Genomic DNA, 25,815 nt, shown 5'->3' on the forward strand with positions numbered 1-25,815 from the left:
CACTTATCTTCTTCTGAACTTTGGACTGCATCTTTATAAGTGGTAGGAACATCATCAGCTACAATTGAGGCGGCACAAGCTATCGTCTCTATAAGACGAATAGGTTTTGTTATTATCCTTTTTGGCCTGCTAGTTGCAATTGATTCAAGTTGTTGTTGAGGTTCCTGAGTTGGAATCTCCCTCTCTACTGGCTCTTCTTCCAGAGGATAATCTTCATTTGTTTCCTCTTCTGCTTCTTGTGTAGGAAAAATAAATTTTCCCTCAAACTCCACTTGCTTAGAAGCACCCTCATTTTGTTTGGTATCTTTTGTTACCTTATTTACCATAGCAGATTCATCAAAGGTAACATCCCTGCTGAATATTACTTTCTTTGTCATAGGGCACCATAAGCGATATCCTTTGACTCCAAAAGTAATTCCCATGAAAATAGCCTTTTTGCCCTTGGATCCAATTTTGACTCTATCACATGATAATATGCAGTTGAGCCAAACACGTGCAAAGAGTCGTAATCTACAACAGGCTTTCCATACCATTTTTCAAATGGTGTCTTGCCATCAATAGCAGCAGATGGTAAGCGATTAATGAGGTGACATGCATATGTAACTGCCTCAGCCCAAAATTCTTTGCCCAAGCCAGCATTGGACAACATACATCGTACCTTCTCCAGCAAGGTCCGGTTCATACGTTCTGCCACTCTATTCTGTTATGGTGTATGTCTGACAGTGAAGTGTCGGACGATGCCATTATTTTCATAGATCACCTCCATTGTCTGTGCAAATACACTTGATCCTCCTGCCTGTTTGATTTTCCACCATCATTTTCCATTTGAGAAAAATCCTCAACACTTCATCTTTGCTCTTCATTGTATATACCCACACTTTTCGGGAAAAATCATCAACAAAGGTTACAAAATAGTGCTTCCCACCCAATAAAGGTGTTTTGAAAAGAACCCCAAACATTAGAGTGTACATAATCCAAAATACCTTTAGTATTATGGATAGTTGTACCAAATTTAACCCTTGTCTGTTTTCCTTTGACACAATGCTCGCAAAACTCCAAATTGCAAGACTTTACTCCTTTTAACAATCCTTGATCTAATAGAGTTTTCAAGGATTTTCCTCCAGCATGTCCCAAGCGCCTGTGCCATAGCCTGGTTGCTTCTATCTCTTTTTTGTCACTGAATGTTATTGTCGTTGTCCCAATAACTGTACTACCGTGATAAAGATACATGTTATTATTCTTCCGATTGGCCTTCATTACCAATAGTGCACCTGAGCATACTCTCATCACTCCATTTTCTGCAATGATTTTGAACCCTTTTGATTCTAGGGCTCCCACAGAGATGAGATTTTTCTTCAAACCCGGTACATATCGAACATTTGTTAATGTTCTGATCATTCCATCATGGTTCCTTAATCGTATTGAACCAATGCCATATGAGGTAAGAGGGTTGTTATCCGCTGTGTGGACGACTCCATATTCTCCTTCTTGAAAATCCACGAACCAGTTCTTGTTGGGACACATATGATAGCTACAAGCCGAGTCCATCAACCATATGTCTGATGATGTTGATGGCTCTGTTGTAACTAATGAGAAGTATGAATCATCACCATCAGCTATATTTGAATCCATAATGGCCTTTCCATTGTTATGTTTGGCCTTATTCTTCAACTTCGGACAGTCTTTCTTCCAGTGCCCCTTTTCTCGACGATGCTGGGTCTAGATCTTGACTTGGATCTTCTTTTCTTTGTCCCTATTTGATTTTGAGGACGACCCCTCACAACCAGTGCTTCTCCTTCTCCGCCCTTCTGTTTTTCTCCCTTTCTTTGTTTATAGTTGTACAAAGCCGAACAAACTTCTCTTAGAGAAATTTCGTCATTTCCATGGAGTAAAGTAGTTTCAAGGTGCTCGTACTCATCAGGAAGTGACCCCAACAATATCAAGGCCAAGTCACCATCATCAAAAGTTGCATCCATATTTTGCAAATTTGTGACCAACTTATTAAAACTGGTGATATGTTCATTCATCGTGGTACCAGGAACATAGGTGAAGTTAAACAATCTCTTCTTCATGTACAATTTATTTTGACTATTTTTCTTCAAAAATTTATCCTCCAGTGCTTTTCATAATTTACTTGCAGAAGTTTCTTTTATGCATGGATATTTCTGCTCTCTAGCAAAGTAGGATCGAATAGTACCGCAAGTAACACGGTTGATAATTCTCCAATCTTCTTCTCCAATAATATCTGGTCTCTTTTCTTCAATAGCAAGATCTAGCCCTTGTTGAAAAAGGACATCTAGAAACTCGCCTTACCACATCCAAAATGTCCCGACCCGTCAAAAATTTCTACCGCAAATTTCGCATTTAACACAATTCTTGTCATAAGAAAAGATGCCAATGATGACGTATTGTTGACACTTGATGTAGATTCTTCTTGTTTATTGTCTCTCATCTTTGACACAAATATTATTTAATAGCTGACGACAAAAATCAAGATTATTTTCTTTCTGGTGTGGAAGATCAGACTAAGTTGCAACCACAGAGCATACTCAGACAGAACTTTGACTCAGTTACCAAGATAAATCTTTTATGATATAGAACATCAGACCATGCTGTAACCACAGAGCATACTTAGACAGTACCTTGGCTCTGATACCAATTGTTGTGTAAGCCAAATGTATATAGTGTGAATGAGTCACAACTACTATACCAAAAATTATGGCAGCCACTAAATAATAAATAAGACAATAATACAACAATAAAAGGAACACCAGAATTTACGAGGTTCGACCAATTTTGCCTACTTCCTCGGATACAACCAATATTTTATTTCACTCTAAAAATACAAGTGAAATACTACTAAAGAGAGAAGATACAAATGTCTTATGAAGATAAGAAAGCAAAACGAGAGGTGTTTCTTAATCCTAAACATTAGGCCTCTTTTTATAGGGAAAAATTTTCATCCAAAATTGTCACCCACCGATGGGACTTTTTGACAATTTCAACAATTTTTACATATCACATTTTCTTGTTGTGATTGATGTGCTGGAGGCAAGAAAAGGATAGCAATTTTTTTCTCTTATTTTTCATTACTTTTTTTCCAAAGACCAAAATTACAGACCAAAACAATAGCGTATGCTGGTAGGAGATGGAGTGACTTTTTTTGTAATACTGTTCTTCTGTTTGTTTTTTCCTCTATGTATTTTGTTTTGGCGGATTAACTTTTGTACATATATGACCAATACTCGTGTACTAATTAAATTAAATACTATAACAGCCGACAGAAAAGAAAAAAACTTGATTATAAATATAAACAACAACAACAACCCAATAAAATCTCACTCGTGGTGTTTGGTAGGATAGTGTACAATAGCGAAGCCAGAAATGTTTCTAAGGGTGTTCAAACTTGAAAGAAGTAGAAAAAGAATTGCGACAAAGAGTGTTCAATATAGGTTTTATAAATCTAAAATCAATATTTTAGTTATATACACAGTGTAATTTTTCGTAATTTTTCAGCGTAGGGTGGTCAGTTGACCACCCTTTGCTAAAGGTAGCTTCGCCCATGAGTGTGTACGCAGACCTTACCCCTATCCCGAGGGAGTAGAGAGGTTGTTTCTGAAAGACTCTCAGTTCAAAAAGAGACAATATATCAGTACCATCAACAGAAACTATAGAAATAATAACAACATCATAAATACGAAAAAGTAAATGAAAAGCAAAAACAATAACCATGAAAAACCATAGGAATAAAAATCGTATCAGACTAACCTCACATAAATACTACTTAATGACTATAAATATAAACTGAGAACGAAACAGCTTCTCTAATTAGAATTGTTTCAATCATACAAAAATAATACTAAACCAAAATATGCTAAACAGCGAGAGGATTCAACAGTCCCTATGAACAAAATGACACCAGTAACATCATCTTTCACAAGGAACAAGAAGGGATGATCAGCAACAAAATCTATCGGCTCCTCTTTAATCATCATAGCTGGGCACCCATACATCATTGTAGCTGCAGTAACTGCCGCAACTTTTGTACCTTCCTCATTGACTTCAATAAATGACTTGTGAAGGACTTTTGATACAGACAGAGGGACAGTATCGTCCACTATCTCAGCGAGACCATCACCACAAAAAGGATGTGTGAGGCCAACTTCTTTTAAAACCTTGGAAGCTTCAAAATTAAAAGTTATTTTGAATTTGGGAATAAGAAGCCTGCGCACATCAACTGTCTTAGATGGTAGATGACGAGTTAAGAATTCAGGTTCTGAAGTCATTTTTCCCCATATAGTTGATAAGTCATCATTGGTATCAGGGAAAATAATGTTGAATATGTCTTCATCCCACGTCGGTGGGAGACTTGTATTCGGGGGAGAATTGCTCCCTGTAAAAGGAAACTTAATGTTTAGAATTTAAATACACCTCTTATTTGCCTTCTTATCCTTTTAAGGCATTTATATCTTCTCTCTTTAGTATTATTTCACTTGTATTTTTGGAGTGGAATAAAATATTGGTTGTGTCCGAGGAGTAGGCAAAATTAGCCGAACCTCGTAAATTCTGGTGTTCCTTTTATTGTTGCTTTATTGTCTTATTTATTATTTGGTGGCTGTCATAATTTTTGGTATAGTAGTTGTGACTTATTCACACTATATACATTTGGCTTCCGCAACAATTGGTATCAGAGCCAAGGTACTGTCTAAGTATGCTCTGTGGTTGCAGCATAGTCTGATCTTCCACATCAGAAAAGATTTATCTTGGTAACTGAGTCAAGGTTCTGTCTGAGTATGCTCTGTGGTTGCAGCTTAGTCTGATCTTCCACACCAGAAAGGAAATAATCTTGATTTGTGTCGTCAGCTATTAAATAATATTTGTGTCAAAGATGGGAGACAATAAACAAGAAGAATCTACATCAAGTGTCAACAATACGTCATCATTGGCATCTTCGCTTATGACAAGAATTGTGTCAAATGCGAAATTTGCGGTAGAAATTTTTGATGGGTCAGGACATTTTGGGATGTGGCAAGGCGAGGTTCTAGATGTCCTTTTTCAACAAGGGCTAGATCTTGCCATTTAAGAAAAAGACCAGATGTTATTGGAGAAGAAGATTAGATAATTATCAACCGTGTTGCTTGCGGTACCATTCGATCCTACCTTGCTAAAGAGCAGAAATATTCCTACACAAAGGAAACTTTTGCAAGTAAATTATGGAAAGCACTAAAGAATAAATTTTTGAAGAAAAACAGTCAAAATAAATTGTACATGAAGAAGAGATTGTTTCGCTTCACCTATGTTCCTGGTACCACGATGAATGAACATATCATCAGTTTCAATAAGTTGGCCACAGATTTGCAAAATATGGATGTAACTTTTGATGATGGTGACTTGGCCTTGATGTTGTTAGGGTCACTTCCTGATGAGTACGAGCACCTTGAAACTACTCTACTCCATGGGAATGACGAAATTTCTCTCAAAGAAGTTTGTTCGGCTTTGTACAGCTATGAACAAAGAAAGGGAGAAAAATAGAAAGGCGGAGAAGGAGAAGCACTGGTTGTGAGGGGTCATCCTCAAAATCAAACAAAGACAAAGAAAGGAAGATCCAAGTCAAGATCTAGACCCAGCAAAGATAAATGTGCCTTTTGTCGAGAAAAGGGGCACTGGAAGAAAGACTGTCCGAAGTTGAAGAATAAGGCCAAACATAACAATGGAAAGGCCATTATGCATTCAAATGTAGCTGATGGTGATGATTCAGACTTCTCATTAGTTACAACAGAGCCATCAACATTATCAGACATATGGTTGATGGACTCGGCTTGTAGCTATCATATGTGTCTCAACAGGGACTGGTTCGTGGATTTTCAAGAAGGAGAATATGGAGTCGTCCACACAGCGGATAACAACCTTCTTACCTCATATGACATTGGTTCAATACGATTAAGGAACCATGATGGAATGATCAGAACATTAACAGATGTTCGATATGTACCGGGTTTGAAGAAAAATCTCCTCTCTGTGGGAGCCCTAGAATCAAAAGGGTTCAAAATCATTGCCGAAAATGGAGTGATGAGAGTATGTTCCGGTGCACTAGTGGTAATGAAGGCCAATCGGAATAACAATAACATGTACAGTTATCGCGATAGTACAGTTATTGGGACATCGACAGTAACATCCAGTGACAAAAAAAAGGTAGAAGCAACCAGGCTATGGCACATGCGCTTAGGACATGCTGGAGGAAAATCCTTGAAAACTTTATCAGATCAAGGATTGTTAAAAGGAGTAAAGGCTTGCAACTTGGAGTTTTGCGAGTATTGTGTCAAAGGGAAACAGACAAGGGTTAAATTTGGTACAGCGATCCATAATACTAAAGGTATTTTGGATTATGTACACTCTGATGTTTGGGGTCCTTCCAAAACACCTTCATTAGGTGGGAAGCACTATTTTGTAACCTTTGTTGATGATTTTTCCCGAAGAGTGTGGGTGTATACAATAAAGCGCAAAGATGAAGTGTTGGAAATTTTTCTCAAATGGAAAATGATAGTGGAGAATCAAACAGGCAGGAGGATCAAGTGTATTCGCACAAACAATGGAGGTGAATACAAAATGATCATTTTAATAAGGTCTGTGAAAATGATGGCATCGTCTGATACTTCACTGTCAGACATACACCAGAACAGAATGGAGTGGCAAAATGTATGAATCGGACCTTGCTGGAGAAGGTACGGTGTATGTTGTCCAATGCTGGCTTGGGCAAAGAATTTTGGGCTGAGGCAGTTACATATGCATGCCACATCATTAATCGCTTATCATCTATTGTTATTGATAGCAAGACACCATTTGAAAAATGGTATGGAAAGCCTGTTGTAGATTATGACTCTTTGCACGTGTTTGGCTTAACTGCATATTATCATGTGACAGAGTCAAAATTGGATCCAAGGGCAACGAAGGCTATTTTCCTGGGGATTACTTTTGGAGTCAAAAGATATCGCTTATGGTGTCCTATGACAAAGAAAGTAATATTCAGCAGGGATGTTACCTTTGATGAATCTACTATGGTAAATAAAATAACAGAAGATACCAAACAAAATGAGGGTGCTTCTAAGCAAGTGGAGTTTGAGGGAAAATTTATTTTTCCTACACAAGAAGCAGAAGAGGAAACAAATAAAGATTATCCTCTGGAAGAAGAGCCAGTAGAGAGGGAGATTCCAACTTAGGAACCTCGACAACAACTTGAATCAATAGCAACCAGCAGACTAAAAAAGACAATAACAAAACATGTTCGTCTTATAGAGACGGTTGCTTGTGCCACCTCAATTGTAGCTGATGATGTTCCTACCACTTATAAAGACGCAATCGAAAGTTCAGAAGAAGATAAGTAGAGGATTGCTATGAATGATGAAATACAGTCCCTTCATCAGAATCATACATGGAGATTGGCCAATCTCCCGAAGGGAAAGAAACCAATTGGGTGCAAATGGGTATTTGTAAAGAAAGAATGATTTCCTAACCAAGAAGATGTTCACTACAAAGCAAGATTGGTGGCCAAAGGATATGCTCAAAAGGAGGGAATTGATTACAATGAAGTGTTTTCTCTAGTTGTAAAATATTTCTCTATTAGAATTATGTTGGCTTTGGTAGCACAGTTGGATTTGGAACTAGTTTAGATAGATATAAAAACTGCATTTTTACATGGAAACTTGGAGGAGGAAATCTGCATGACTCAGCCAAAATGATTCAAAGTTGCTGGAAAGGAAAATATGGTGTGCAAACTTGAAAAATCGTTATACAGATTGAAACAATCTTCTAGACAATGGTACAAACTATTTGACAAGTTTATGTTGCGGCAAGGGTACAAGATAAGCAAATACGATCATTGTGTGTATTTGCGCAAGCTTAAAGATGGTTCCTTTATATATCGTCTCCTATATGTTGATGATAGGTTGATAGCTTCCAAGAATTCGGAAGAAATTGATAAGTTGAAGATTCAACTGAAGAAGGAGTTCGAGATGAAGGATCTGGGTGAGGCAAAGAAAAATTCTTGGCATAGAGATAATAAGAGATAGACGTTCAAAGAAACTCTGTTTATCTCAAAAAGAATATTTGAAAAGAGTACTACAACGTTTTGGCATAGATGAGAAGACTATGCCAGTTCATACTCCACTTGCTCCCCATTTTAAGCTAAGTACTACTATCTCGCCAAAAGATGAAGCTGAACGAGGGTATATGTCAAAGGTACCATATGCAAATGTTGTTGGTAGCTTGATGTATGCAATGGTTTATACGAGACCTGACATTTCACAAGTTGTTGGAGTTATTAGCAGATATACGCATAATCCAGGAAAGGAGCATTGGCAAGCTGTGAAGTGGATTCTACGGTATATTCATAATATTATAGATGTTGGGTTAGTTTTTGAGCAGGAATGCAATTAGTCTGTAGTTGGATACTGTGACTCAAATTTTACGGGTGATCTGGACAAACGAAGATCAACTACTGATTATATGTTTACTTTTGCAAAGGCACCAGTTAGTTGGAAGTCTACTTTACAATCAACAGTTGCTTTGTCTACAACAAAGGCAGAGTACATGTCTATTACAGAGGCTGTGAAGGAGGCAATTTGGCTTCAGGGGTTGCTAAAAGAGCTTGGTATTGAAAAAAAAAAAGTATCACAATTTTTTGTGATAGTCAAAGTGCTATTCAATTAGCGAAGAACCAAGTTTATCATGCAAGGACGAAGCACATTGATGTTCGGTATCATTTCATACGAGAAATCATAGAAGAAGGTGGAGTCATGGTGAAGAAAATTCACACTACATAGAATCCTGCTGATATGCTGACAAAAATGGTGACTGCGGTCAAGTTTCAACATTGCTTTGATTTGATCAACATTATTGAACACTGAAGATTGAAGATGAAGACACAACCAAAATTTGTTACAGAAAGAAAATTGAAGATGTGAAATTTTGCCAAGGTGGAGATTTGTTGAATATGTCTTCATCCCACATCGGTGGGAGACTTGTATTTGGGGGAAATTGCTCCCTATAAAAGGAGCCCTAATGTTTAAGATTTAAATACACCTCTCATTTGCCTTCTTATCATTTTAAGGCATTTGTATCTTCTCTCTTTAGTATTATTTCACTTGTATTTTGGAGTGGAATAAAATATTGGTTGTGTTCGAGGAAGTAGGCGAAATTGGCCGAACCTCGTAAATTCTGGTATTCCTTTTAATGTTGTTTTATTATCTTATTTATTATTTGATGGCTGCCATAATTTTGGTATAGTAGTTGTGACTCATTCACACTATATACATTTGGCTTCCGCAACAAATAAAATACATGCAAAAGCGACGATTGTCATTGCCATATTTATAAGGAAGTCCCAACACTTTAAACCCATCATAGGCTGCTGCAACTGTGGAAAATCCATTAGGCTGCTGCAACTGTGGAAAATCCATTCTTAGTCATAAATGGTGCTTTAATAGATGTTCCGTTGAGGAGATAGAACTCATAGTCTTTTGTTTCTGAAGCGTTGAACTTCTTTACCCATTCTCCTTTGAAATATAGTGTATTGGCCAATATGAGCCTAGTCATGTTGTGTACTGCACCAGGAGGAAGAATCTCTTTGATGAGACCATTAGTTTTCTCTTCAACCCACTTATTGACTTCTTTGGCAACTTCAAGAGGCTTAAATTATAAGTTAAAACAAACAGGGAACATAACATCAGACCAGGCTACTAGACGGATATAGGTGATATTCAAAAATAAAATAGAAAAGATGCTTTATGTCGGTTCGTATCTTATTAAACTCTAGCCGTTCCGATTTGAACCTTTTCGCTTTTCGAGTTTCAAACTATGTAAATTTTGATCAACATTTTGAAATGTATTTTTTCATCTTATGTATGAGAAGATCTACAGCTTTGAATATCTAACTTTTAATTTTAAAATATTGAGTTGATCTAATCCAATATAGCTTTAAAGATTAGTCAAAGTGGCTCTCAAAGAGCGAAAAGCTCCAGAAATGGAGCAGAGTGAGTAGCATTATGTTGGAAAAGCACAATAAATAAAGTCCATTATTCAAATGGACACTCAACTATCCGAAATTATATACCAAAGTCATCTTTCTTCCGTTTGTAAGAACAAAGTTACTTAACTATGCTAATAGCACTCAGAAGCTCACTTAACTAAATTTCTCAAATTTTTGATCGCCAAATACCTATTTTAGCCTCTACATTATCAACTTTTATCTTCTTCTTTTTTTTAGATTTTTAATATAAGAATTTTTCTCTTTTTAATTTATATTATGGACATACCTAAAAAAATTATTTACAAATTAAAAAAATTAAAATAGTATTTAAGCATATATAATATTGGAATAATAAAATATTGAGCATAGTAGAAAGTTAATTAAACAATTTGTTCGTAATAATAATTTTGATATTAACAAAAAAACTCAAAAAGTTATTTACACAATTGAGAATGAAAGAAAATAAATTTTTTAAAATATACGTACTATAGAAAATAATTATTTAAAATAAAGGTATTTTTGTAATAGACATTACATATTCATGAATATTATGTTCAATTATATTATTATTTCGACATTATATATGCGAGAAAAATATTTTTTTATATATTATTTTTAAATAAAATAATTTTATTCTATAGGTAAGTCCATAATGTTGATTAAAATGAGAAAAATTCATAATATTAAAAAAGTAAAAAAAAAAAAGATTAAAAAGACGACTTTGGTAGTAATGGACTCCAATAAATATATCTATGTTCTTACTAATTTGAAAAGATTTAGCATGCCTCGTAAATACTTTGGTAAAAGCATATACTATATGTAAAATGGTTTATCATCTTTGGGATTTTTATAGCCGTCAGATTCAATATTTATTTTTTCTAGCCAGTATATATAAATTATATTTTACTATACAAAAATTATACATAACTATTTTTAGTTTAAGAGATTAGGTGGATGACTATTTGAGTTAATTCTCCTTTATCGGTTATCTTTAAACTAAAATCTTTATTAACGAGTGAAGGGCTAAGACTAACCTTGTTCTGAAAATATACATAAGCCGAAGCAGCCTTGTAAACATTGTCCATAATCTGTTTGAAAGAATGCTTGAAAGACAGAGTTAGATCAACCCAAGCCCCATTAGCAACGGACAAACGAGGACCTCCCCTTGGGCTGCCATCGACTAAGACATTAGCGACGAGCCAAGAAGAAAGAGAATTGACTTCTTCAATGGAGTTGAGGTTGAAAAAAGACAACAGTTGGTCCATCGTCTGGCCTTTGGAGCCAGTGGCAATGAGACCAAGAACTATTTGAATTGAGAGTGGTGAAAACACCATGTTAGAATCAATGCCTTTAAGTTCGCTGCTGAATACATGCTTCGCGAGCATCCAAGGAATATCGCTCTGCTTTTTAACCGATTCCCGGAGACTCATGTTGCTAAAATATGAACAGAAATCCATATTGCAGATCGGAGATGGTTAAAATTCTGATGTGAAATTAAACTAGAGAAGAGAGTTGAGACTCCTTATATAGAGAGTTGCCTAGTCTAATTAGGGTTTGTGTTAATCCCGTATTCGAAGGAAAAGTAATACTGTAGTACGCTACTTAATTACAGTACCATAATTACTTTTTCCTACTCTAATTAAAAAGGTGAGGACTTAATTGTGTTTACCAGATTACGGGTGTCGATTTGTAGTTTAAAACCGACTAAACCGGCTGAAACCGATTTTTAAATTTTTTAAAATAAAATCGTAGGTTTTTATATATATTTATAATCGTCTGTACCGATAATTAGGGTAAGTTTTTTATTTTATGAAAATAAATCGAAAAATACCGAACCGTACTGAATAAATTTACAATGTAAAAAAATATATTTACATGTTAAGTTTAAAAATAATAAAGCATTAAACTTTATTTTTTGGGCCGAATTATGAGATAGTTTTGCCAACAAGTCATTAAACTCAAAATCCTAATTTCCAAACCTATTATGCTACTTTTATTGAAACTAAATTATTTCCAACATATTCACTAGCAAGCACAAGGTATTGTAGAGATTTAGGAGTAGCAACCTACAATGTATTGAATATGTTTCCTTTCGTATGATTTAGATTTATCTTTTTGAAATGTTTAATCTTCTATAGACTTTATTCGCGAATTCCAACTTGGTTAATATATTTTCACTCGTGTGATTTATAATTTCTTTGCATTTGCTTAGTTTCATTTATGCTGCTGTAGGGATCTATACTATATCCATCTTTCATATTTTTTTAATTCATTACCCTTTAAACTATAAAAATATCTAGAGAGTTTTGTTAGTCCTATAAAAGTACGTATTTTATTGTATTCTATTTCTACTTGTGACTTTTACATGACATTTAAAAAATTTACCGAAAATTACCGAACCGTACTGATACCGAAGAGAAATTTACATGATTGGGACAGTTTCGAAAAGTCTAATTTTGGCTATACATAATAGAATAACCAAAAAATTTGTATGGTACAAAATTTATAAAATAACCGGTCGAACCAATGACACCCCTATACTAGACGCAGTCTCGATTACCGCCTCTGATTTTCCGATTTGCTTAGTCATTCTCATCTTTATTTATTAATTATTCATGAAAATATTTTTCCATCATTCTAATTGTTAGGGTAAATTTCACAAATGGTCATATAATTATAACTTTTTTGCACTAAAATCATATAACTTTGTTTTCTTACACAAAAATCATAAAGCTCTTACTAACTCATACAAAAATAACACAATTTTCCGGTATTTTTTATTTTTAGTCTAATAGATAATAACCAAATTAAAATAGGAGTCATATAATTTTTAGCCTCTCTAAAAAATAATAGCGGATAAAATATATATTTTTATATATGTGTATATGTGTGTAACTGTGTATATACATAGTTTATATATTTTTCGGCTAACGAATGCAAGTAGTTTCAGCGGACCGATTAATTTTGTGAGTTCGAGTCACCCTAAGAACAAGGTGGGAGTTCCTGGAGGGAGGGAGCCGAGGGTCTATCGGAAACAGCCTCTCTACCCTAGGGTAGGGGTAAGGTCTGCGCACACACTACCCTCCCCAGACCCCACTAGTAGAATTATACTGGGTTATTATTGTTATTGTTGGACCGAGTAATTTATATTTTTCCCTTAAAATAGGAATGACCCGGCCCAACCTGACTCAATATCCAAATACATAAATTAAAATAATACTAAAAGTGAAGCAAATTGAAGAAAATTATATTTGAAAGTGTTGCTAATGCAATCATTAGTTGCTTTCCAAATATGAAACCAGGGGTGGCTCGACATAATATGGGGTATGAGACGAAAATAAAAAGTGAGGCCTTAAATTCTTTTTAGTTACTATTGTTTACTCTTAAATTTTTTACTAAAGAAGTTATAATCAGTTTTAATTATTGTCAATGTCAAACCAACTTGTTTAATCTTTCTTGTGTTCTATCATATTGAACTTTATTGATTTAGTTTTTAAAAAAAATTCAACTGAGGAATTGATATAGAAATTATTTACGGTAATTGAATTAATACTTTTTACCTGATTGAGTTTGCCAATTAGAGTATTCTTCTACTTATACAGTTTCTCTTAACACTTTTAATTCTAAATATAAGTTGAAACAAATAATATTGTAATTATAACTACTATGTTTCAAGAGTCATTCAATATTAAGGACAAATTTTAATAGTTACTTATCAAAGTAGCTTGAAAAATGTCTACAAAGGCACTCAAAGAATTAAGAAAAATTATTCTAAACTAATAATTGTAAGAAAATCGATTTAAGTTGGGACGAATTAAAGACAAGAAATAACTAGTAACTACAATTTAAGAGTTGTAAAACTTTTAGCTTTAACTATTTGCACCAAATAATTTAAAATTCTATCAATAGTGCAACAATAACAATAACAACAACAACCCAGTAAATTCTCATTAGTGGGGTTTGGGGAGGGTAGTGTATACGCAGACCTTATACCTACCCTGAAGGAGTAGAGAGGCTATTTCCGAAAGACCCTAGGCTCAAGAAAATAAAAACACAAAAGAAGACAATATTAGTATCACCACAGAAATCATAGGAAAAATATGAACAACATAAAATCCAGAATAAAGATGCAAAGCAAAAGCGATAGCTAGTAAATAGGTCCTACACTGAAAGCGAAATAGTAATTAAGACACAGTATTGCCACTAGCTATCTTAGACAAAACCCCTATCAGACTAGTCTCCCAAAGGTACAAAGTAAGGCAAGACTCAACTACCTCCTAACCTACAACCCCAATACTCAACCTCCACATCTTCCTATCAAGTTCATGTCCTCGTAAATCTGAAGTTTCGCCAAATCCTGCCTGATCACCTCTCTCCAATACTTCTTAGGTCGCCCTCTACCTTTTTTCGTGCCCTCCACAACCAACTGCTCACACCTCCTTATCGGAGTATCTGGGCTTCTCCTCTGAACATGTCCGAACCATCTGAGCCTCGCTTCTCACATCTTGTCATCAACGGGAGCCACGTGCACCTTCTCCCGAATATCATCATTCCTAATCTTATCCATCCTAGTGTACCCGCACATTCACCTCAACATCTTCATTTCTGCTACTTTTATTTTTTGGATGTGTGAGTTCTTAATAACAGACCAACACTCAGCCTCATACATCATGGTCGGTCTAACCACCGCTTTATAGAATTTACCTTTGAGTATCGGTGGCACTCTCTTGCCACACAAGACTCCAGATGTTAACCTCCACTTCATCCATCCTACCCCAATACGATGTGACATCCTCGTCAATCTCCTCTTCTCCTGAATAACGGACCCAAGGTACTTGAAGTTGCCTCTATCAATAGTGTGTAATTATTAAATATTATATATATAATTTATAAATTTTAGGGCCTGAGTATTTTGGGGGCCTAAGGCCATTGTCTTAGTGGCCTTAACCTCCCCCCGGCCCGGTATGAAACAATGATAACGGTGGTATATATTCGCACAGTAAGATTTGATGATTATTCCGTACAATAAACTTTGCTATTTTCACCATAAACAGGCTTTTAACGCCAGTTCCAACATTGAAGCCTTTATAGGCTTCTGAAATGATAATTCATGTGAAAAAAGAGTTATCCCTTGAATGATTACTACAAAATGATGAGATGTAATAACACCAAACTTGAATTGCCAAAGTGGGTGACACATTTCAAAAAGATGCCTATAGATTTTAAAGAACCTTTTAAATATTGAAATTTTGGTGTTCGTTTTACATGGTTCACTAAAACACTTAATATTAGTTATTTGATAATTGTTCTTTTATTCAAAGTGGAAAGCAAAAGGTACTTTTTTTCTCTTTAGTAGTTTATGGTATTGAGTCTTAGAATCCACACAATTCACGCAGGATAACTTCAAGGACAAATACTAGAAGATTTATAAACAACAAGGTTATGAATGAACCTAATAGTATAACGGAAGATAAAATTGAGTGAGTAATTTCATATGGTAGAAGGGTAGACTTAGACCTTTTCTGTAGTCTCTAGAATTTGATAATAGTTATAATTTTCAATTTGATTTTTCCAAAAAAATGATCCACTGTTAGAAATTATACTCTATAACACTATGTTTGGATCATTGTTACTCATTGTTTTATAATGTATTGTATTGTACTGTATTGTATTGTATTGTATAGTTTTATAGATAAAACGTTTGAATAGATTGTATCGTATGCCGTTGTTAAATAACGTTTTTGTTGTTAGGATTGACTGTATCGTACAGTACTGTAATTGATAAGTTTACTAAAATACCCGCAATTGTTTTTAAAAAAATTTATCAAGAATTATACATAAAAATAATTTTAAAAAACCACTTTCTACTAATTTATCATGAATTACATAGCGTGGAAACAAGAGAAAAAACCTAGAAAAAAAGAGGTTAACTAATATTAGCAACACCAAAAAAAAAAAGTTAAAATGATGAAAATAGACAAAGAATCGGATGGAGACTTGGATTATAAAAAGAACAGGGCAAACCCACTCTAGAAAAGATGCAAGAAGACAAAGTAGGTCAATAGGTTGGAGATTTGGTGTTAAAATAAAAAAAATAAATGATAAAATAGAATTATAGAATAATAAGTAAGGGCATAATTAGAAAAGAAAATAGGAAACGATCCCACCATACCAACTCGTTTGTTTCATAAAATGGGACTTTTGGTTGTCCCAAAATAATGAATTTAACAATACGATACAATCAATTTTAAATAAACAATCAAAACAAACATTAATTTTATGATAACAATACAATACGATACAAGGGTAACAACCATCCAAACAAGCTGTAAGGGTATCTTTGTTTTAAAAAAGACCTTGCAAGCTTTTCTGTTCAATACTCGGCCAAAGGACTGCATAATTACCACCCCACCAAATATTTCAAAGGAGAATACAAATTCAGTTGACGTATTATTTCGAATCAAATCATATTTGCTTTAGAAGGTAAGAGACTAAAATTTTCAAAAGGTAGTCTCTTTGTCAGTTAGAACTTGAAGTACTTAATCTAATTATAACAACAACAACACTATCCAGTATATTTTTATATGTGGGGTCTGGAAAGAATAGTGTATATGGAGACTTTACTCTACCTTGTGAAGGTAAAGAGACATGTTTTCAATAGACCCACGACTTAAATAGTAGGGAGGAGAAGAAGGATAAAAAAGAAGAAGAAAAAGAAAGAAAGAGAGTAGAAAGGGAGGGAAAAAAGATTAAGTAGTACCAGAAAACGTAATCTAATAATAGACCCAATAATTTATAAGGAGCGGAAATTATGCAAGTAAGAGATCTTCAAATGCAATTCATAACCATAAAGCTTAAGGAAGTTGCAAATCCCTGCAGTTATTGGATACATTATTTTAAATGAGACATAAATCATCAAGAAGAACACCTTCAATAGAAAAATGGAAGATTGATCTTCCTTCACGTACATATCTTGAACTTAGGGACAAGAAATTTGCCCACTTTAACTCTTGTGTAATGGAATATGTTGATCTAAGAATCCAGGTTCCGAACTAATTTTGTCCAGTAACGTTGGTAATTAATCCATCGCGGGCATTTGGAAGAAATAAATACATACTGAAACATCGCTTTCGATCATAGCCTTGTTCATAAGGAAGCTTTAATGCTTTAAAACCATCAAAGGCCTCCACGTATTGCTTCTTTTGGCTGGTCATGAAGGGCGCTTGAACAGATCCTTCGTTGAGGAGATGGAACTCATCGTCTTTTGTATCTGAAGCACTGAACTTCTCATACCATGCTAGCTCCTTTGAAATATAATGCATTGGCCAAGATGAGCGATGTTCTCTAGTCGACTGCACCGGGAGGAAGAATCTCTTTGATGAGACAATTTGTTTTCTCTTCAGCCCACTTATTGACTTCAGTGTTTAACCAAAAATATGATTCTTTGGCCAAAGTTAAAGACAAATAGAAATTCGGACTACTGATAATCAGGAGACGAGAAAAAAATAATAGACATTTTGAGAATGACAAATAAGCAGTAGATAAGTTTGTATTTTAATGTAATGTTGATGGTATCCTCTGTCCTTACAAATGACCTAACCTCCTCCTTTTATAGTTAATCCTAAATAAAGGAGTAATACCTTAGCCTTAATGAAACAATTATGAGCAATAAATGACATTAAATAAGACGTTACAGAATCATTCCTATTTAATACCAATTCTCTAACGTATTGGGTATTTAATATTGAATTTGGACTCCTTTTTGTCATCATATCCATGTCTTCAATGCCTTCTGATCTCTTGGCTTTAAATGACCTAAATAGGTACGAAACTTGTATTATTCGAATTGCCTCTCGTGCCTATTTAGCTTTCCTTTCCCCGTATCTGTTGTCACTCGTGCCTCTTAACTGATCATCATGTTTTGACCATTTGACCAGTCCTCGTGTCATGCCACGTCACCTTCAATGTAAATTCAATTTTTTCCCAATACAGATAGTCCCCTCACTTTCCATTTATTTATCAATTAAATATCTGGGAAGTGGATCTTCATAAAAAGGGAATTTTTGTTGTAATTAATACTATGACAGTACTGACGCTTCAATTGTCCCTTCTAATTAATGCTTTACATACGTGTCACCTTTTGATTGGTTCTGCAATTCTGCGCCCTTTTTTCAAGGCTTTTTCATTCCCACTATTCACGAAGTGTTAGTTGCCTTTATTATAGGCTTTCCATCATTACACTTCTAATTTTGACGATTGTCATTATAAACATATTTAACCCTCTTTCTTTTGTTTTCTTCTTCGTAGATCTTCAACAAGCAATTTATTATTCACTTCTGCTTTTTCTCCCATTTAGTTCATCCTTCTTCAACAATGTCATCTCCAAACCCTAACCCTAGAAAAGTTCCAATTCTAGATCACTTCCCCAATGTCCCCGTAAGACATAGGAGAGGCAGAGGAGGTAGGCTTCGGAGCTTGAGCCTAGGATCCACTCATGGTGGTTCATCTGGTTTTGCTTCTTCTTCTTCTGGTATTAGGAGTTCTATCCCAAAGACCCCCTCTTCTAAAGATAAAGAACTCTCTGAACCTACTCAGGAGCCTTTAGTTGAAGAAATCGTACCCAATGATTTATCTTTTGGGAATGATAGAAGATCTCTCCAAGAACAAGTTAAAAATTTAGAAAAAGCTGACACCTATCCTTCTTTAATAACTGAACTTGTGATTCCCACTGTTAGGAAAGATTGTAATTGGAGAGATAATCTTCGTATGATGATTCCTGCCCCAAACCAAAGAATTTCTTCTTTCAGAATTGGATTCTCTTTCGTTTATACTTATCCCTTTACTTTGGGATTTAATCCTGCCATTGACCCAATTATTCTTGAATTTTGTCGCTTTTTCAAAATTTGCTTAGCTCAAGTAGGGCCTCTTGTTTGGAGAGCTGTGGCTTGCTTAAGGTATTTGTCTACTAAAGCCAATGTTAATTTTACCTTTTCCCATCTTATTCACCTATACCACCCCAAATTGTTCTGCCATAGAGTTTTTACCTTAACTACAAGAAGCAAGAAGGTTTTAGTAAACCCCGAAGATGACAAGGATCGAGGGTGATATTCTCGTTATGTTGTTGTACGTACGGTGGATTTGTTGGGTGAAACAAACATTCCCTTCCCTGAGAAGTGGAATTTTGCACGTAAGTTTTTCTTTTTCCTACCGTATCTTAGTTTTTAAGAATTTTGATTTCTTTTCTAATCTCATCTCTTTTTGGCTTTTTGTAGCAACCATGGGATATGTGGAACACGTTCCTAACTTCCGTGGTTGGGTCGATTCAATTTTGAAGATTGTGCCTATGGAGGCGAGAACTTGGAAATCAATTTCTCTTTTGAATGGTTGGAAAGTGAAGACCCATGGTATGTATTTCCTTATACTTTGTCGTATATTGAATTCTTTCTTATTTCAATTCCTTATCCCTCTTTTTATCAGGATTTGGTATCAGGGGTATGACAGCTGAGGTAGTCGTTGCCATTCGAGCGTCTTCAACCGCTTCACTTGATTTGGAAAAGACTCGGGCCACAATACCAAAAAGAAAAGTTGTAGAAGAAAGTTCTGAGAATGAGGAAGAAGAGAATACCTCTTTGATAGCTAGGCCAAGAACCAGGAGACGCGTCATTGATGGAGATGAAGTTGAAGATACTCCTGCTCGAGCCTCTATCTCCGAGCCTGTTCAAATCCTTTCTGATGAGGATACCACTCCAAGAGGCTCTAATGAATCAATTCGATATCTCTTTGTTAGTGGTTTTGAGAGTGGAGAGTTTGGACCAGCTCTTGATGAAACTCCCCTTTCTTCTTCTATTCCCATTTCTTCTATTCCTTCTATTCCTTTGACAACCACGAGTATTTCTTTGTCTATTTTGTCGACTCATGTTTCTTTACCTGTTTTGGTTCCCATATCTACACCTACCATCCCTGCTTTGACTCCCACAGCTCCCATTGTTTTTACCACTTCTACTACTCCTCCTTCCATTGTTCTCTCTCCCTCTGTTCAGCATACAGAGGCGGGTTCTAGCTGTAGAGGCATGGCTATGAGAAGTGTTACTCTTGAAGTTCCTGCCAATCATAGCCTTTTGAGAAAGACTGGTGGAGCTGATGTTTGGCTCGAGCCTTTAATCGGAGATATTGAGAAGAAGAAGATGGAGAGCCACAGTTGCTTGACTCTGATGAATGACATAGTTCATTCTACCTTGAAGGTACTTCTCTTTTAACTTACAAGTTTTTTATATATATCTCTCTATATTCTCACATTTGATGTCTTTCCCTTGTAGGCTAATCTTATTGGTACTGAGTTAATGGGAAGAGTCTACACTCTAGAGAAGAAGGATCGAGAGTCTGCGAAGGCTAACTCTGAGGCTAGGAGAATATCCAAGGATACCCAGCTTGAGGCAGCAAACTGGAAGGAGCAGTTTGAGAATGCTCAGGGGACCATAGAGGAGTTGCAAGAAAGTAGAAATTTCCTGGAGCAGCAAAAACGTGGTTTGACTTCTGAGCTAGCAATTGCCAAGGCTTCTTCAAGGCAACTTGAAAAAGATAAGGAGCTTTTGGAGGACTCATTTTCAAAACAACTATCAAAGGCTAGTGAAGAAATTAGAGAGCTTAAGGCACTTGTGGAGAAGAAAGAAGAATATGCAGGGGAGTTGGTGCAAAGCTTGACTCAAGCTCAGGCTGACTTAAGGATCTCCTCTGACGAAATACGTGCTTTGAAGAGTTCTCATGCCTCCCTTGAAGCTTCCCTTGACTCCCACTTAGCTGAACACCAGATATTGAAGAACGATCTTGCTATGTGGGAGAGGGAATATGGACTTCTTGAGGAGAACTTCAACATAAAGGTAAGTTGGGCTTTTCTAAGATCTCGCCGTGATGCTTTGATGGAAGCTACTCAAGAAAACTTTGATTTGCAATCTGAATTAGCCAAAGTTTTAGACACTATTGGAAAAATCCAACAACCAGTTGATACTCCTTCTCCTGCACTTGGAACTCCTGGGGCAGAAGAGCTTTTAAATGAAGAAGTAGCTACAGCGGCAATTGGAGTTGTAATTCTAGCTCCTAAGGGTGAAACTTCTATGACACAGTCCATGGAAGCTAAAGTTCCCGTGACTCTTGCTTCCCCCGGTGATTTTAACATTCCAGGCCCAGTTGAAATCGCTCTTATTGCTGCTCCTTCAGAAGTTGTTACCGTGCCTGTGACTGCCCCTGAAAATGAGATTGCAACTTCTGATGTTCCAACCCCTTCAGTGACTAGTTGAATGTATTTCAAACTTTACTATTTTTTTTATTAACTGGTGGTGTTATCCCTTGGTAACTTTAAGGGATCTTTTGATGAAGTCCCCAGATATCGTAATGGAGCATTTGTATAAAACAAATATTTTGCTGACTAAGTTTGTACTTAGTCTTTTATATTAAGAAGTTTTATCAATATTTCTGTATATTCTATTCTTGCCTATTTATCTAGGACTTATAGAATAACTTAGTATTTTTATCCTTTGAAAATGCTTTATGATTCTTCTCATGGATTATCAACATGAGACTTATAAAAGAGGGCCCTTTTATTTTATCGACACTTAATGAAGAAGACGTCTCAACTTCATAATGGTGTTATAATACGATGAAAGAAATAGGAATACACATGTTTTGTATGAAACAACTTTGACAAGTTTTTATTCATGAACTTTAACAAGTTTTTTTTTTCTCTTTTGATTATTACATGTATTAAAATACATCTATAACTTTCTTGTAACTGTTTTCTTGCAACAGATTTTTACATAATATAAAATAAACAAGGTTTTTCTTCATAAACTGTTTCAGTACATAGTCATGACCATATCTTTATATATTAGGAAGGGTTTGAGAGGTGACTTCATTTATGAGTTTGAGAGATGACTCTGTTGTTCCCTCTGGAAAAACACTATGATGAATGTCTTGTGTTTGTTGAACACGATGATGAATGCTGAAGACTTCGTAACTTTTTCTCAACACTCGTCTCTTTGTGGCCGACCTTTGTTCGATATTCGTATCTGTTTTTATGCACATATCTGTATATGATATGTAGTCCCCCAAGTGTTGGAACGGTGAAGTATAAAGCCTCAAGCACTTGTTTATTTCTTTCAATTTGGTCCTTTTCCTGAAACAGAAAAATATATGGGACTCGAAGGTGCGATTATAGATGAAGACTGCCTAACTCGTGTGTATTTCCATGAGATTAATTGTAACCTTGGGCTAGGAATTTTAGAATACTCCATTTTACCTTGCAGGTCGTGACTCATCATTTGGCACGAGTTAGGGTTTTTGCCTAGCATCTAAAATCGTTAGTAAAACGTTAATAATTCAAAAGAAAAATTTTAACATGGCGATACCTGACCGTGGGTACTTTCTCAGAAGTAATATCTCTTTAAATGGACGGCATTCCAATTTGAGGGTAAAACTTTGTCGTCCATTATCTCCAACTCGTATGCTCCTTTTCCCGCAATGTCACGAACTTTGTATGGTCCTTCCCACGTTGGACTTAACTTTCCTGAATTAGCAGCCTTTGCAGATTGGAACACCTTTTTAAGCACGAAGTCCCCAATTTTGAAAAATCTGAGGCGTGCTTTCCTATTGTAATATCGTTCAATTACTTGCTTTTGTGCTGCCATTCTTATCAATGCAGCTTCTCTTCTTCCTTCAAGCAAATCAAGGTTGACCCACATCTCTTCATCATTAGATTCCTCCGTTGCCTGAACGTACCGTGTGCTTGGTTCACCTATTTCAACTGGAATTAAGGCTTCCGCACCATAAACCATTGAAAATGGTGTTTCTCCAGTGCTTGTTTTTGTTGTTGTACGATAAGCCCATAATACTCCAGGTAATATCTCAGGCCAATTACCTTTTGAATACTGTAACCTCTTTGATAATGACTTTGTTAGTGGATTCCGCTTGTCCATTACCCACTGGATGGTATGGCGTAGATATTATCCTTTTAATCTTCCAACTTTGAAGAAATTCTATGATTTGAGCTCCTATGAATTGTGGTCCATTGTCACACACGATCTCCTTTGGTGCTCCAAAGCGGCATATTACATTTCGCCATATGAAGTCTTTAACTTCCTTCTCTCGTACCTGTTTAAATGTTCCTGCTTCTACCCATTTAGTGAAATAATCTGTGAGTACAAGTAGAAACTTTACTTGACCTTTTGCTTGTGGTAATGGACCTACGATATCCATTCCCCATTTAATAAAGGGCCACAGGGCTATAACAGGGTGTAGTAACTCAGCTGGTTTGTGCATATTATTGTCGTATCTTTGACATTTATCACATTTGGACACGAAATTGTTTGTCTCTTCTTCCATCTTAGGCCAATAATATCCTACTCGAATCAATGTTCTTACCAGCGACCTTCCCCCTGCGTGATTTCCACAATGTCCTTCGTGCACTTCCCTCATCACATATTCTGTTTGAGAGGGTCCGAGACACCGTGCTAGTGGTCCACCGAACATCTTTCGATAAAGATTTCCTTGATATAAACAATATCGAGCGGTTTTTTTGCGAAGCGCGTGAGCCTTCCCTTTGTCAATAGGCACGATTCCGTGCTGTAAAAAAGCAATAATTTCGTTTCTCCAATCCCATGTTAGATGATTAAAATTTACCTCATTCTTATCAGGTTCGAGAACGGAATGAAATAAATGTATGACTGAAGCATTTGCGTCGTTTGCTACGTCAGCTGCAGATGCGAGATTAGCTAAAGCATCTGCCTCCACATTCTCATCTCTTGGGATCTGCATTACCTTCTAAATTTGGAATTGCTTAATTAGTTCACGTACCTTTTCGAGATATTCTTGCATTCGAGTTTCCCTGGCTGTATAAGTCCCCAGCACTTGATTGACCACGAGTTGAGAATCACTCTTGATTATAATTTGTGTTATGCCGAGTTCTCTTGCCAATTCCAAACCTGTAATTACAGCTTCGTACTCTGCTTCATTGTTAGTTATAGAATGATATTTTATAGCTTGCCTAATAGTTTCACCTGTAGGTGGTATGAGAACTATACCCAGACCTGCTCCTTTTACATTAGATGAACCATCAGTGAATAAAACCCAAGTCCCCGGGTTTGCACCATTAAAAACTTGTAATTCTTTTTCTGCTTCTAAATGCATCCCCTGACTAAAATCAGCCACGAAATCAGCTAGTACTTGAGATTTTATAGCGGTCCTGGGTTGATAAATGATTTCGTATTCACTTAGTTCTATAGCCCATTTTGCTAATCTTCCTGACAGTTCGTGTTTATGCAAAATATTTCGAAGCGGAAAAGCAGTAACTACAACAATGGGATGGCATTGAAAATAAGGTCTTAATTTTCTAGATGTCATGATCAAAGCTAATGCTAACTTTCCTAGCTGTGGGTATCGTGTTTCAGCATCTAGTAAGGACTTACTTATATAATAAATAGGAGATTGTTTACCTCGGTCCTCACGGACTAAAACAGCACTTACCGTAGCTTCAGACACAGCCAGATAGATGAGAAGATTTTCTCCCACCTTTGGTTTTGCCAATAACGGTGGTTTTGACAAATAAGCTTTCAAATTTCTAAGGACTTGTTGACAATCTTCATTCCATTCAAAACAATCTTGCTTTTTGAGTGCAGAGAAAAACTTAAAACATTTTTCTGAAGATTTGGAAATAAATCTCCCCAAAGCTGCAATTCTTCCCGTTAATCTTTGAACTTCCTTTTTATTAGTAAGGATATCAGGGATTTCTTCTATTGCTTTGATCTGAGAAGGATTTACCTCAATACCACGGTTAGAAACAAGAAAACCCAAAAATTTACCTGATGAAACTCCAAATGCACATTTTTCTGGGTTGAGTTTCATATTAAATTTTCGCAAAATTTCAAATGTTACAGATAGATGAGAAATATGATCATGAGACTGCTGGGTTTTGACGAGCATATCGTCTATATATACCTCCATTGTCTTTCCTAAATGTTCCTGGAACATTTTGGTGACCAACCTTTGATAGGTTGCCCCAGCATTTTTGAGACCAAAGGGCATTACTTTATAACAGTAAGTCCCCCTGTCTGTGATGAAAGAAGTTTTTTCTTCATCACTAGGGTCCATTTTAATTTGGTTGTACCCTGAATATGCATCTAAAAAACTTAAAAGTTCATGTCCTGCAGTTGCATCAATTAATTGATCTATATGTGGTAAAGGAAAAGAATCTTTTGGACAAGCTTTATTAAGATCTGTATAATCTACGCAGACTCGCCACTTACCATTTTTCTTAGGTACAACAACTGTGTTGGCTAACCAATTAGGGTACTTTACCTCGCGGATTGACCCAATTTTTAATAGCTTTTGGACCTCATCTTGAATCACCTGGTTTTTGAAATACCCTTGCTTTCTTTTCTTTTGCTTTATTGGTGTAAAGGATGGGTTTTCGTTTAACTTGTGAGTCATCACATTCGGTGGTATTCCTGTCATGTCAGCATGGGACCAAGCAAAGCAGTCCACGTTAGATTTTAGAAATTCAATTAACATACCTCGCATGTTTGAGTTTAAATTAGCTCCAACATAAACTTTCCGTTCAGGCCAATGCTCAAATAATATCACAGCCTCGAGTTCTTCGATGGTTGTTTTGATATTTTCATTCTCCTCAGGTTCTTGAATTGTATCAGGTCTCGAGTTTAAATCTATTTTCTCTTGCTCAGTTGAGGTTTGATTGCTGGCACCTTCAACTATTTCCTATAATTGCTATTTTTCTTTGTTTACGG

General features: G+C 35.9%; 3 protein-coding genes across 3 annotated transcripts in view; all 3 read right to left on the bottom strand.

Annotated features, from left to right (window-relative positions):
• Window positions 1-3,839: 3,839 nt before the first annotated feature.
• On the bottom strand, window positions 3,840-4,286 carry LOC104235985 (serpin-Z4-like). The gene has a single exon (XM_009789822.2). The coding sequence runs from the start codon at window positions 4,284-4,286 to the stop codon at window positions 3,840-3,842; it is 447 nt and encodes a 148-aa protein (XP_009788124.1).
• A 5,011-nt stretch (window positions 4,287-9,297) lies between these two features.
• LOC104226141 (serpin-ZX-like) lies at window positions 9,298-11,499 on the bottom strand. The gene is made up of 2 exons (XM_009778035.2): window positions 11,059-11,499; window positions 9,298-9,684 (listed from the first exon to the last, which is right to left on the bottom strand). The coding sequence occupies exons 1-2, from the start codon at window positions 11,479-11,481 to the stop codon at window positions 9,427-9,429; spliced, it is 681 nt and encodes a 226-aa protein (XP_009776337.1). The 5' UTR covers window positions 11,482-11,499; the 3' UTR covers window positions 9,298-9,426.
• A 5,318-nt stretch (window positions 11,500-16,817) lies between these two features.
• Window positions 16,818-25,815, bottom strand: part of LOC104210085 (serpin-ZX) — a 54,695-nt gene continuing 45,697 nt past the window's right edge. Inside the window, 5 exon segments of the mRNA XM_070173838.1 lie at window positions 16,818-16,897; window positions 16,993-17,035; window positions 17,037-17,102; window positions 17,104-17,322; window positions 17,324-17,444. Of these exon segments, the coding sequence (XP_070029939.1) occupies window positions 16,818-16,897; window positions 16,993-17,035; window positions 17,037-17,102; window positions 17,104-17,322; window positions 17,324-17,444 (529 nt within the window).

This window comes from Nicotiana sylvestris, chromosome 4 (genome assembly GCF_000393655.2).
Source record: "Nicotiana sylvestris chromosome 4, ASM39365v2, whole genome shotgun sequence".
Lineage (NCBI taxonomy): Eukaryota > Viridiplantae > Streptophyta > Magnoliopsida > Solanales > Solanaceae > Nicotiana > Nicotiana sylvestris.

Excerpts from the sequence above, each read along its gene's own strand:
- LOC104235985 (XM_009789822.2), bottom strand. The coding sequence starts at position 4,286 with ATGACTTCAGAACCTGAATTCTTAACTCGTCATCTACCATCTAAGACA.
- LOC104226141 (XM_009778035.2), bottom strand. The coding sequence starts at position 11,481 with ATGGATTTCTGTTCATATTTTAGCAACATGAGTCTCCGGGAATCGGTT. Across the intron at positions 9,685-11,058 it reads ATGTATATTTTCAGAACAAG|CCTCTTGAAGTTGCCAAAGA; the intron begins GTTAGTCTTAGC and ends TTATAATTTAAG.